A 14,087-nucleotide genomic window follows, 5' to 3' on the forward strand; every position below is an offset into this window, starting at 1 on the left:
GCTTTCTGGCATAGCATGTATTCTGTACACATTATTCACTACAGTGGAATGTTGTAAATGAAACTGTAAAAATGTAAACAAGCAATAAAATATGATTTTTAACTTAGGACTCTAAGGGCTGTAGTGAATTTCCAGACCTAGGGATGCATCATTCTGCTAGACGTTATTAGGCTCTGAGCTGCAGTAAAGTGCTGTGGAAAGTTAAGGCTTTGCAGACTGCAGTGCAGTTTAAACAGTGTTATGAAGCTGTAGTATGTTTTTGCCAGCCTCTGGATGATTTCAGAGTGTACATGAGAGCAGGTTAATTAAGCATGAGTCATCTTATTGAATCTTGCCTGTCTGAATGAAGGACTTAAATAATCTTTAAAATGTGATTTCGCATACAAGAGCAGACTGTCAGCAAGCAGCAGTGCTCTGTGAGTGAGCAGACAAGTCTCACTCTTCAGGAAACCAGGTAAGTAATTATGGATTTGCTGTCTGTCTGCTGTGTTTTCTTCAGGGTGAGCCTGCTCCTGCCAAAGCAGCATTGTTGACTTTTGCTGCAGGTTGTGAACCAAAAACACATAGTTTCTCAGTAGCGGATGTTTTTGGATTTTCAGCCCTGCACAAGCAGTCTAGGCTCAAGAACTTAACTGATGCCATTTCCCAGTTCTTCAGCCAAACTGGGCTTTCCATCTTCCCAAGATATGTACGTGGTCGTGCAGCAACTGGGCAGCTCTGTGCTTTCCCATGGCCTTGCACTGCTGTTGATGATGAGTACAGCCCTGGAGAGCAGCTCCCTCCTTTTGCCCGTTTGCTTTGTGACTTGTGTTGATTTTAGGGGAAGCGTTCTCTGGAGGCTGTTATCCACAGTGCAGCTGTCTTTCTGAGCCATAACACATTACATTTTACATCTAAAAATGTGTGTGGAAGAGGAAAAAGAACAAAATTGGGTGTAATGTTGGTGTGAATGCTGCATTTCAGCTGGGAAAAAAATTTAAAGGGATTTTCCTTATGTATGGAAGTATAGATGAGATGGGACCAGTAGCAGCTCCAAGTCTGGTAGGTCGTGCTCCAAAAGCAAAGGGTGAAGATGAGGAAGAGCCTCCATAGAAGTCTGCTGAAACAGGCAGAAGTTCCCAGTGTGATTTATTCGTCAGAGGAAGTCTGAGTGTCTCTGCGTATCATCTGTCAGTGCTTCAGTTTCTTTGTTATCTCTTGGTTATGTTGATGAAAAATGTTTCACTCAGTTCGTGAATAATTGAAAAAATATATTTACCAAATTAAGGTTGTACTGAGTTGAGATAACTTGTTTGAAAAAAAAATGACCTCTGGTGGAACAGGAAGCACAATCTTTAGTTTGGGATCCGAATATACTTTCAATCTCTACTGCTTAACCTGAGAAATAACTTCAGAAGTTTTCAGCCCAACCTAATCTGAGCAAACATGAAATTCTGAGTTGTTAACTCACTTAAATTATTGATCTTTTCCAGCAACTTAAGTAATTTCAGTTTTTAGAAGTAAAGCAATAGTGTAAGTAAGGAGAACTGTCCAGTTTCATTAGGCAAGGGGTGTGAGCCATATGTTGGGGAATATCTGCAAAGTGCTAACTTTTCACAGGCCTCTGGGACCTTCTGAAGTCAGTTAATGCTTTGCAATTGACTTTAATCTATGTCAGGAGAAGTCCTTGAAGGGGTGGGCTTGAAAATGGGCTCCTGAATGATATTTTGCTGGATGTCTGAGTAGATTGCTACCAGGCTTTCAGCTGCGATAGAGTTAAATGTCTTTCGAGGAGCTGGTGTAGTGCTGTGTTTTGGATTTGAGATGAAAATAATGTTGATAACAAGCGGATGTTTTAGTTGTTGCTGAGCAGTGCTTAGAGTCCAGGACTTTTCAGCTTCTCACGCTGCCCTGCTAGTGAGCAGGTGCACAAGGCTGGGAGAGGACAGAACCAGGACAGCTGAACCAAACTAACCAAAGGAATGTCCCTTATTGTGTGGCATCACACTGAACAATAAACTGGGAGGAACTGGCCAGTGAGTGCTGCGGCTGCTCAGGAACTGGCTGGGTATCTGCTGAAAGGTGATGAGCAATTGCCTTGTGCATGGCTTGTTTAATATATTCCTGGTTTTTCTTATCCATTTCTTGTCAGTCTGTCCTTGTCTCAACCCATGAGTTCTACTGTTTCCTGTTTTTGATCCTCTCCCCCAGCACGCTGGGGTTGTGTAACACTGAGCTGCCTGCCAGCTTAGACCACAGCAACCACTCGGGGAAAAGAATGCTAAAGCCCAAGCAATTACCTGTAAACAATTTCAGCATCTTTAGCTGTTATGTTACAATTCCTTGCTGCTCTTCTTTATTTACTGAACGAATGTTTAATGTTTAAATTTACATACTTTTTTCTTCTTTTTCTCTCTGTTCAATTAGTTGAATGACCTATGTCACATCTGATTAGAAATTAGTATCAGAGAAAAAACTGCAAGGTCTGCTAAGAAAGTCCTTGTGCTGAAGATCTGAGGGCTTGTGGTGTTTTGTGGGTGAGGTCTTGCCTGGAAAGTACCTGTTGCATGTGGGTGGAAAGCAATTTCTGGCAGGAAAAGATGACCGTAAGACAGACCTTGCCTTTTTATGTTTGACCTGAAATATTACAGGATTTGTGGCCTTGATGACAGTTGTCTGCGTGCTGCAAATGTGTGGATAATTGTGATGAAAATGACAAGTGTTTATCTTAAATAGAATTGCAGTTTGGATCTGTGAAGCAAGAAGATGTAGTAAAAATAAAATCTTAGTTCACAAAGTTCCTTAAGAAACGTTATAACATAACCTTGCAGGTCCCTTAAGCTTCTGATAAGCCTTTGGACAGATGACAGCTCTCAATACTGCACAGTAAAGGCTGAATTTACTAGCCATTTCTGTATACTGAAAAATAAAGTTTCAGGCCTTAATATCCTTGAAATTTGCTTACAAAGGAAATGTTTTATAAATTAGAGAAACATGCATAAGTGATGTAAAGTGTCATAAATTTTCATCAGATGCATAGTGAATATCTGAGCTGTTGCTTAGATTGTCACTTTGATGTTCTAGATAAATTGTATGCTTAAGATTTTATTTAATTTTCGTGTCCTGAGTATGAGGTCACGTTCACCAGTTTTCTGTCTGTATTTGCATTTTGTCAGCTTCAAATCGTATTGCCATTAATACTGATCTTGGTTGCTTAGGAATCTGTTTTTTATCTTGCTGTAGTTGTGTTTTGCAAGGATGTTTTTCCGTGAGGTTTTAAATGTACATTTTTCGATGTATTATTCAGTGAAATAAGAAAAGGGGCTGCTAAGAACCAGGTGCATTTTGTGAAATGCCTTTTGGAGTGCATGAGTTGAAAATAAAATGGTTTTACTAGAGCTGGCAGCACTGAAAAGAGGGATTTTGCTCTCTGTTTGCAGGCAAATGACAAGCATGAGTCTGGAGGAGCACCAGTTTAAGTGCTGGGACCCTGTCATCTAAACTGTGTCTCCAGCTGACTTCTAGCCAGCCAAGCTTTACCGATCCTGCACCATGGAGGACTGCCTTCACACCTCCTCTGAAAACCTCTCCAAGCTGGTGAGCTGGGCCCACAGCCACGGGACCATCTGCAGCCTCATCCCCAACCTCAAGCACCTGCTGTCCGAGGGAGCCCACGGCAACCTGACCGCCATGTGGGGCTGCAGTGCTGGCCATGCCTACCACTGGCCCCTGGCTGCCACTTGCCGGGCTGGCTCTCAGGAACGCGTCTGCTTCCAGGACAGCCGCAGCTTCAACTCAGACAGTCCCAGTATGTTGGGAGTGCCCTCTGAGACACAGGCCAGCCCGCTTGAGCGTTACCCAGGCCGGCCAGGGAAGGCCAAGCTGGACTGCACCCGCACCCGTGACTCCTGTGATTTCTCCTACTGCAGTGAGCCCTCAGAGCTGGGCGAGCCGGTGGAGGAGTACGAAGACGAGGCCACTCTCTTTGACATGGTCTGCGAGTCCTCCGTCACAGATGAGGACAGTGACTTTGAGCCACACCTCCACCGCGTGCCCGGTGGCCCTCGGAAGCGGCCACCCGCTGGGCTCCCTGCTGCTGCCCAGGCCCAGCCAGCTGACGAGGGCAGTGGCGAGGTTCTGCTCAAGAAGATCAAGCAGGAGCTGCCTGAGGATTACTACATCGTGGCCAATGCTGAGCTGACGGCTGGTGCCGATGGGCCGGCCCTGGCCCTCACCCAGATGTCCAAGCCCAAAGCACCAGTGCAGGCTGGACCCTCTGGCCTGGGCCCCACCAGGGCTCTACCCCTGCCTGCTGGGCCTGACCCCGACCCGCAACACCTCTGTGCCTCCCCACCCGGCCCACCCCGGCTCCCTGTGCAGAGACCTCCCCGAGCTGCCCTGGTTTCCCCAGCCCGTGGGGCAAGCGGCGGCCCCCCAGCCGCCCTGCAGGCACCAGCCACTAGCTCCAATGCCGCTGCCCTGGGGAAGGCCATCAGCATCCCGCTGTCAGCCCTGCAGTTGCCTGGGCAGGAGGAGGCCCCAGCTGCAGAAGAGACCCTGTTGCCTGCCCCGCAGCCAGCCCCAGGGGGCGGTGAGGCAGCTGTGTCACCTTCGGTGAGCGCAGAGCCTGAGGTCAGCTCCAGCCAGCAGCAGCCCCCTGCTGCCCCTGCTGCCACCCCTGAAGCTGCAGTCCCGTCGATGCCAGGTAGGAACCTGGGTGGAAGTGGCATTCTGGGGTCCCCCAGTGTGAGGGGTAGACGGGGGATGAAGCCCGGTGTTCTTCCCTATTAGTAGAAGTTCTTGTGTACCTACTGTCTCCCTCCCTTTTTTTCATCTCTTGCTGCTGCCAGAGCAGTGAGAATTGGCCCAAATGGCAGTACTCCTGCTGAATGATTGTTGTGTGCCAGTCTGTAGGAGAGCTCAGTGTTGGATACAAGTGATTCTGAAGCAGAGGACGTATGTACCACAGTGCAGGTGATGCTGGCTTTGCCCTTCCAGGAAGTGCGTGGTGCTGTCCTGGGAGCAGGCAAAAGCAGGAGGAAGATCATGCTGTGCCTCTTTGCTGGTTCAGCCTGGGGGTGTCTGCTCAGATAGAGCAGAGTTAAATACTGGGAGGAGGTGCCTTTATTCAATTCCTGTGGCAGCTGCTTTACCCTGAAAACAATGACACTGCCTTGGTGAACCTGGGCACCCTGAAATCTGGTTGAGTCTATAAATTAGCAAGAGTCTGCAAGTCTTGTTGCCAGAAAAAAGCACTGGTTTTACTAAGTAAAATCCTACTAAGCTTTGTAAATTATGGGTGTTGTTTTAGTTGTAGCAAAGCAAATTTCTCTTTGTGACTCCCATTTCTGCATCTCTGAGAAGTTACTTTGCAGTTGTCCTGTTCTGTAATATCCCTCTTAGAAATCTCAGGCTGGTTTAGATCAGATTCTGCATATATAAATACAAAAGATATGGGATGCCTCATTTCAATCCAAATTGTGTGGTAAACCTACTTTCTCAGCATTGCTCAGTTTATAGCACATAACTGCTGTGTACACTAGTGCTGGTTCCTACCAGCTTGCAGGCTGGGGCATGCAAACACAAACGTAGGCAGAATTTTGCTGTATACATGTGTGTGCTATCTTGCTTTCAACAGATGTATTTAAAAACAAAAAAAAAGAAAAACAAAAAAAACCCACCACTAACAACAATAATGAGAAAAAAAAAAAGCTAGAAAAAAGCAACACACACACAAAACCTTCAAACCAGTTTTGTCAGTATTTGATGGGGAGAAGACCTGAAACCTTTTTATTCATGAGTGCCCTTCTCTGCTCTCAGATGCCAAACAAGGGCAGCAGCTGTTACCACTGAGGGTAATACCTTGCAAGAATGGACAGAGTACCATGGTTTCTAACCAGAACAGGGTTGGTCTGTATGTAATGTCTTGCTATGAGGACAAAATGGAGTATTTAGATTCACACCCACTGTAAACCCATCAAAACCTCATAGATTGCATAGACAGCAGCATCACATCAGCATGCTGCCCAAATTGCAGTTCAGTCAATTACATCCTTCATTCTTGAGTTTCTTGTATTCTTCTTAAAATGTGTTACATGGTTTCTCTCCTCAGCCTGGTATAGCATTGTAATACGCTGTTACTGGACTCAGATGTATCTGCATGTGAGCCAGGGTAAAATGATTGATACACAACTGTCACCTCGTACGTCTGTCAAGTCTTTAATTTTATAGATCCACCTCCTTTGGCAGGGAAGTGCTGGCATTTAATCTTTGAGCTGCAGAGAAGTAGGTAATGTGGCAGGTGAATTTATTGCAGATTCACGGCTCTGCACAGCGTGTTCTTGCAGCTAAACAGTGAAGGTCTGATTAAAAACTGTAGCATGTTTATTGTTTGTGTACATAATACTGTTAGATAGTCAGATTTACTTAGCAAACAGATGAGGAAGTGGTGTGTGATATATAAAATTGGAGCAGTATTGAACTAGAAGAAGAGTTATCTATCCTATATGAAAATGTTTCTGTCTAAGCAGAAAGACATGATTAGTACAATTCTTACATAAAAGAAGGCAGGAAATAATTATACAAAGGAACCTGGAGCTTTTACTTGTTTATGGACTTGGTTGATGTTTTGACAACAAAGATACAGTTACTTTCTTTATTTACTAAGTGGCAACTGAATGTTGCCGAGACTTTGCAAAGGTGTTTTCGTGACTTAGCAGAGAAGTAGCATCAAATGTTAGATGCTGATTTCTGTTGGGCTCAGGTCTCTATCTGAGCATTGTAGGATATACTGAATTATTTTTGTTAAACCCTAGCATGTGGACATTCATCTGTGAATTTTCTGATTATTTTTGTTCTACTTTATTAGCAGAAGCTTCAAAAATGAATGTAGGTATGTAGGTTCTACTTAGTCCTTTCTCTGTTGTGGAAGAAAATGAGGGTATTTATATGTGAGAAGAGAGACATTTCTGAAATTGTGGAAAGCAGGGAATTCCTGCTATTTCTACTTCCAGATAGCCTCCTTTGTCTTTCTCTTTTGCTAACACTTCGTCTGCTTCTGTCCGAGAACCAGCAAGAGGAAGGTGGGTCACATCAGTTGGGATGTAAGGTGAGTAAGAAGCACAGGTTGCAATATATACTGCCTTGAAAAAAGTGTTGTCATTTGGATGTCTGAAAGCAGAAGTAGAAAAAAAAACATTTGTTCAAGGGTGTGGAATAAGCCTGTGACTTGAAGGAGGATAGAACTTTCTAAACTTTCTATGTATAAAGCCAATTTTTTTTTTTAATCTTCAGCAGTGCAGGACTCTATTCGTAGGCAGAGTGCTGAGATATTCCTGAAGAATGCTTACCATCCGTCTGAGAGTGGAGGCTCACCTCTGACTGAAGGTGAAGATGTGTGTTGGGGGAACAAGCCAGTGCACCAAGATATCTGTAGTCCAACACGAGTCTAACACTATCAATACAGGAAGAGCAAAGCGTTCTGTGAGGACATATTAAGAAGATGTGAAATCCACATACACAGAATGTGCAGAAGCTAGAATCTTGAACAGGGGTAGAAAACCAAAAGATCCTATAAATGAAGTGGCCGAGTGTGTTGTTCTGGTCTGCGGGTACCGGAGCAATGCCAACACACATACCACTTGCTGTAGGCAGTGGGCTACAGGGTGCTGTTTTTGAAGAGTTTGGAAAGGACGAAGGTTGTCTACAAACACCAGTTCTGTCACTGTCAGTGTGCTGCACTCTATCACTGCACTGTGATTATCAAACCACTGTGAAGGTTAGGAGAGTGTGCCGTGATGGATGCTGGATGGATAATGCCTCAGTGACTCTGATGTCCTCACTCTGTATTCCTCCACATTTTTCCATTTTCTGTAACGGATACCTCAGATCCCAGAGCAGTGCATAAGTCATCCTGGCAGCATGGGCAAAGAGCTGGTTTGGTCCTGCAGTCTGATCACCAACAGGTGCTAGTGGGGCTGGCACAAACCACCACAAAATTGGACAGTACTGTCTGTTCCATGTGTTTGTATGATGTTATTTTTTCTCTTCCCTCCTATACCTGAGCATGATCATTGTAAAATGTGGTACATCTGGGAGTTATGTGATATTTGTGGAGGGCTTTTAAATTGAATGTCCTGAAGTGTTTCTCTGCAATAACAATCTTGCTCTCTGTGTCATTGTATGGGTTTAAATTCAGTAGGAGCTCAGATCCTTGTGATCATAAAATTCACAGACTTGGAGCTGTTAGGTGAGCATCAAAATGTTGCATGATTCGGGAGGGAAAAGGATCCCCCCATACCTCATGGGTTGCCAGTAGTAACTAAATTTGGCTTAAATTCTGAAGTCGCTGTTAACCTGGCAAGTAAAAAAAGGTGCCAGCCAGCGCATTCCAGAGAATTCTATCACTTGCACTTGCAGATAAGTGCAAATAAGAAATAAACAATGCCTTTTTGAGAGGTATATAAAGTGTCAGCCATATATACAGAATGGCCAAATTAATCCCAGCTGTAATCCTTCCTGTGAAACTGTGCCAAGAATGAGTGTAACACAAGGCAAATAATCACATCAAGGAAACTTTACTTAAGCTCTCCCAAGAAAACTCAAATAATTGCTGATAGATCTCTGTACTTTAATGTATATAAAGATTGATGACTTTTGGTTAAAGCGAATGCTGAAGACTTTGTCCAGGGATATATACTGCTTAATGTGGTCAAAGGAGCAATTAAATGGTTTCTTGCTCTTTGTGTTGGAGTAAAGACTTCAGAGTCCACTGGTGGCTCTTTAGGTCACATAATTGATTCCTGTTACTTCTCCACTAGCTTAGTAAAAGATGAGTGCTAAGACAAACAATTACAAAAATGTTGTGCACTTTTTTTTTTTCTTTTTTTTTAAAGTTGTAAGGCCCTTGTGTATTTAGAAGAATAAAATTAGATAATTATGTTTTAACTCATCAGAAACTAGGATCTGGTGATTTAATTAACCACCTTCTGTACTGGCACTGCTTTTTGATCTTGCAGCATGGATTTACCAGTTCTCTCCCACAGGGACCAGGGCAGGCTTGAGAATTGGGCCCATGGGAAGCTAATGAGATTCTACAAGACTAAGTACAAGGTGCTGCATTTGGATCAGGGCAATCCTGGGTACGTGTACAGACTGGAAGAAGAAGTCACTGAAAGCAGCCTTGCAGAGGACTTGGCAGTTCTGGTGAACAAAAAGCTGGACATGAGCCAGCAGTGTGCACTTGCAATCTAGAAGGCCAGCAGTATCCTGAACTGCATCAATAGGGTGGCAGCAGGGAGAGGGAGGTGATTGTCTCCCTCTGCTCTGCCCAGTGAGAGGGCAGGCCCCATCTGCAGTACTGTGTCCAGGGGGCTCCCAGCACAAGGAAGATGTGGAGCTGTTGGTTCAGATACAGAGGCAAGCCACTAAGCACCTATCCTGTGAATAAAGGCTGAAAAGCATGGCTCATTCAGTCTGGAGAGGAGAAGTCTGCAGGGACACCTTGTTGCAATCTTAGAGTACTTAAAGGAAGCTTATAAACCAGGAGGGATACCAACTTTTTACAAGTTTTGATAATGACAGGACAAGGAGGAATGGCTTTTACCTAAACAAGAGAACATTTGTATAAGATGTTAGGAAGTAATTCCTTATTCAAAGGGTAGTAAGTCACTGGGAGATGTTGGCCAGAGTAGGTGTGGATGCCCCATCCCTGAAGGTATTCTAGGCCAGTTTGGATGGCGTTTTGGGCAGCCTGATCTGGTCGGGATCAACTAGCCCATGGCAGGCAACTGAAACTGAGTGGGCTCCAAGGTCCCTTCCAACCTAAGCTATTCTATGATTCTGTGATTATCTTCAGTCTTTTATATTGTAAAGGACTTCTGTTTAAAAGCAGAATAGTGTCATAAAAAGGACACACACAGCATCAGCAATATAGTCATATTTTTGCTTTCTAAAGCAGGGTCCACAGTATGACAACTGAATTTAAAAAATACAAAGTTTGGTACTAGTAATTCTAATATAAGAGTATGCCTTGTGAGACTGTTCCTACAAAAAATTTTTATCATATTATTAACTCTTGAAAGAGAAACCAGAAATGAATACTCAGTGAATACTATAACGTCTCTAGATATTCATGGAAGTGTGTTTATCAGCATTTTGAATTCCACATGTGCTTTCTTTGGTAGAAATTTCTTCCAGATGCAGAAGGTTCATGCTGATCTCTTTGCAACCTTGAAGACCAACAGTGGACTTCTCATGTAGATGGGGGTCTCCTTGCTGTCCTAAATACTAAATATTTATGAAACAATGCAACTTTGCACACAAAAGAGAGGGCTGATGCTTTTCTTTAATGTAGTCTAATATAGGGGGAGATTGAGGATGGACTTGATAGTATACCTGCATTAAAGATACGTAGATTTGGAAATCCATTCTAACAGGTGAGAAATTGTAGTTTCCATGCAGTCTGTGGCAATTCCTTACCTGTAGTTAAAAGGGATTTGAATCCTCCAGAAAGCTCCATTGCAGCCAGGCCCTGGCAGTATTAAAGGATTAAAGTTGTAAAACATGCAGAGTTCATCTGCATGTGGTTGAAAGTATTCTCTGGGCTCTGAACAGAAGAATTGCATCACAGAGATTTATTGAAACTTAATATAAATATACTTTTCCAGTTTTATATGTTATAACACAAACAGTATTAAGATGCTGCGTCATATTGGAAGAGTAAATAGCAACTTCAGTAAAAGGTTGTGTTCTAGAGCATCACTTCTCATTTCAGGTTTGGAAACTTCCTGTCACTCCAACATAAAATGCAGAAAAGCAGAAGATAGGAAGCAGAAGGGAGAAGTAGAAGACAGCTCTTTTTACAAGACCAGCAGGATTAAATGCTTTTGCTTCTTAAACAGACCTCTGCTCTGTACAGTTACGTGTTTTGTGTACTGATATATAATAATGGAAGAAAGTAATTCCAATATTCCAGCAGATCTGTAAAGATATAGAAAAAAAAACAAAGGAAACTCAACATCTCCATTTTTCGGTGCTCAAACATTTCCATTCCTTTATTCTTTCTGAAAAGAAAGGGGTGTCTTTGAGGGGTGTTGTGCCAACACAACGTGCAACCTCAGGAAATGCTTCTGCAGACACAGATGTGTTTTCAGAGAACACTAAGGAACAGCTGGATTTGCTTGCAATTCTCAGTGAAATCATGCGGAAGGAATAAATGGAAGGTTTGAAATTTGCAGCTAAGGACAGCAATTAATTAAATGCTGGAGCTCGTTGATTAATCTAACTAATGAAACATGGAAGATGTTATCAAAGGCTTTAGGTGCCTCTCCCAAAGTTCTAGAGCACCTTAAAAACATGTGTTTTTTTCTCTCTCTCTACCTGGATGATTTCTATTTCAGAGGCCTTTAATGCATCTCTTATCTTTTGAAGTGTGTTACCTGCGTTAGATACTTTTATACTCTGTTTTTACTGATCTTTTTCCATCAAAGTATAATTAAACTGCTACCATATACATACACTACGTAGTGAATTACCAACTTAGGTCTTTCAACTGAAATGCAGTTCTGAAGCATGATGTGCCAAAAAGCACTACCGTGAGGATGGTAATTGTTATACCATGAGATGCCAATTTCTCTTCAGACCTGTGGAGCTGGCAAGGGTTCAGTTCTTTATGTGACAGCCTGTAAGGATACTGTAAACTTCTGAAGAAGAAGGCATTGAGTGGAAGGATGCACAGGGTCTGAGAAAAGAGCCTGGCCTTAATTTATAGAATGGCTTTCTCCTGTGGCTCAACAGGAAAGAACAAAGCAGCCCCTTTCAGTGGATGGCTCAGGGCCTTCACAGTTGGCCTCGTGTCTCTGGGCAGGGCACAGGGTATCTGCACTGCTGCCTCATACTCTATGTTATATGCTTAATTACGCTTTCACCATTAAGTGCTACATGGCTACATAATGGCTACGTCTTACTTTTAACACACGCTTCTTGTTCCCATTAACTTCAGTAATTGTCAGTGCACACATGCATGCAGCCAAGTACTGTGTGTGTTCCTGTTCTTCATGCTAGGACATATTTATAGAGTGGTGGACCCTGTGGTCTGCTGTTGTTTTGCATTAGCTAGATCTTCATTATGAAAGCATGCAACCATTGATTAATGTTAATCATTTGCTTGATAAATTATCATTGGGAAAGAGAAAAAAAAAAGTTGACCATCTGTTTTTATTGGAAAAAGGAAGAAATTGATTCAGAGATAGTCTGACCCAGGTCATGTCGCCCCAGTGCAAAGTCTGAACATTCTTCATTGTGAATTATTTCAAGCAGGACATAATGATACCTAAAGGTACTGCCTCTGAAAGATTAGGATGCTAATCTGGTCTCTGAATAGCTTGTTCCACTTTCACCCCCTTTCCAAATGGATGTTTGCCTTATCTCTGTTTTAATCCATCTGACTGGTCAAATCTGCCTGAATGAGTAAGCAACAGAAGTATAAAGTAACTTCTTCCTGCTCTTGATTTGGTGCAATCTTCCTCTGACTGCAGTGAACTCTGTCCTTCAGTCATGTGGAAGTCCTACGGTGTAAGGATTTTCTTCTGTCACTGACTCTTCAGTCATTAATGGAGTGTTACCACTTATTTGGAACTGACAGTACCTCCAAGAAAACAAATTAACAGGCAGGAAAGTCAGTCTAGGTTTAACTGCTTTGCACTGTTGCCTGTATGCTGGTACGTGGTTTGCTTTTTGCTCATAGATTTCCATTTCTTTTTTCTCTCTAGAGGGAGGCATCTTTTTGCCTGTGTTTTACCCCTCCTGATTTCAGACAGCCCTTAAAAACTTGTTGACAAATACCTTTGTCCCATTTACCATTTTCTTGCATAGTTGTTAAATATATTAGACTGCTTTTTGTGCTAGTTCATGATAAAATATCCGTATATACAATGTATATACTACACATCCATAATTACATTCATAAAGTTATACTCCAGGTTATACTCTTGCTTGAATTAGTGTGTGTCATTTTTGTATGAAATCATTGAGTAGCATTTTTGTTCCTATGGTGCACGGAAGAACAAATTATTTCTACAGAAATAACAATACAATCCAGGCAGGAAAAGTTTGACATTGTAATTACAGAAGAGAACTAATAACAATATTCTGAGCAGCAAAGAGGTATGTATGTGTGCTTACTCTCTGTGTGTGAGCACATGCCTAGAAATAATTTGAAAGCCTTCAATTTATTTAAGTGATCTTTCTTCAAATACAGCTGCAAAATGTGACTACGTGTCTATGCAATTAAAGTCTGACGAAGTAATCTTAAATATGTATTTGCAGACAGACACACAGATAAGCCATGCAGGAGCAGCAGACTGACGACACCTGCATGTTCTATTTCTCTGTCTCTGCTCTGTGCAGAATGCCCAGCTGTTCCCACTGAGACTGCTGGTCTGCAGGGCAGAGTGTGCCTGCTTTGGTCATCCAGGGTGTGAGAGCAGCTGCTTGTCTGCCTCTGATGCCTGAGGTCTGTGGTGTTTCTCTCAGTTGTGATGCATTCACCTCTCTGCCCTTGCCCAGCTGCTCAGTCTCCTTACAGGCTTGTAGGAACTTCAGGTCTTTGAACTTCCACCCCTTCCAGTTGTGACTAGCATTGTGTTTGCAGAGGTTAAAGCAAAGTTCAATTTTGTTGATTTTTGTGGAGTGTGAGGAAGAAAGGACTGTCCACACAGGTACAAGGCAGCAAAGCAGGCTATGAACTTGTCCTTAGGAATTGTTTTGCTTCAAGTGTCGCACATAATCCTTTCTAGAGAACTGTATACAGAGTTAGTCATTTAATTCTACTCTCTGACCCTCTGGAGGCAAATACATGCATTAATACATGCATACAACCTCTGAAGTGAGGCTGTAAATTGTGATCTCCTTGTAGCATTCATGCCCTTTGCAGCTTGCTTTACTCCTACTGCAGGACGTATAGTGGGAAGGTGAAGGCAGATTGTGTGATTGGGCAACATCACCAGTCAGAATATCAGAAACAAAGCTGCACGCTCTCTAATGAGGCAATCTCAGTACTTAACATAAAATAATGTCGGGAGTAAAGGTTGAATACGGTTTTTTGGAGT

General features: G+C 42.8%; 1 protein-coding gene across 2 annotated transcripts in view; it reads left to right on the forward strand.

Moving 5' to 3' along the window:
- KIAA1958 (KIAA1958 ortholog) overlaps positions 1-14,087 on the forward strand; it is a 60,846-nt gene that overhangs the window by 22,645 nt on the left and 24,114 nt on the right. For both annotated transcript variants that reach the window (XM_042882861.1, XM_042882862.1), the window contains exon 2: positions 3,420-4,684. In XM_042882861.1, coding sequence (XP_042738795.1) covers positions 3,532-4,684 — 1,153 coding nt within the window. In that variant the 5' untranslated portion in view covers positions 3,420-3,531. The remainder of the gene's footprint in view (positions 1-3,419; positions 4,685-14,087) is intronic.

The sequence above is a fragment of the Lagopus leucura genome, unplaced genomic scaffold (assembly GCF_019238085.1).
Source record: "Lagopus leucura isolate 7727_CA_CO unplaced genomic scaffold, USGS_WTPT01 Super-Scaffold_100036, whole genome shotgun sequence".
NCBI classification, from domain to species: domain Eukaryota; kingdom Metazoa; phylum Chordata; class Aves; order Galliformes; family Phasianidae; genus Lagopus; species Lagopus leucura.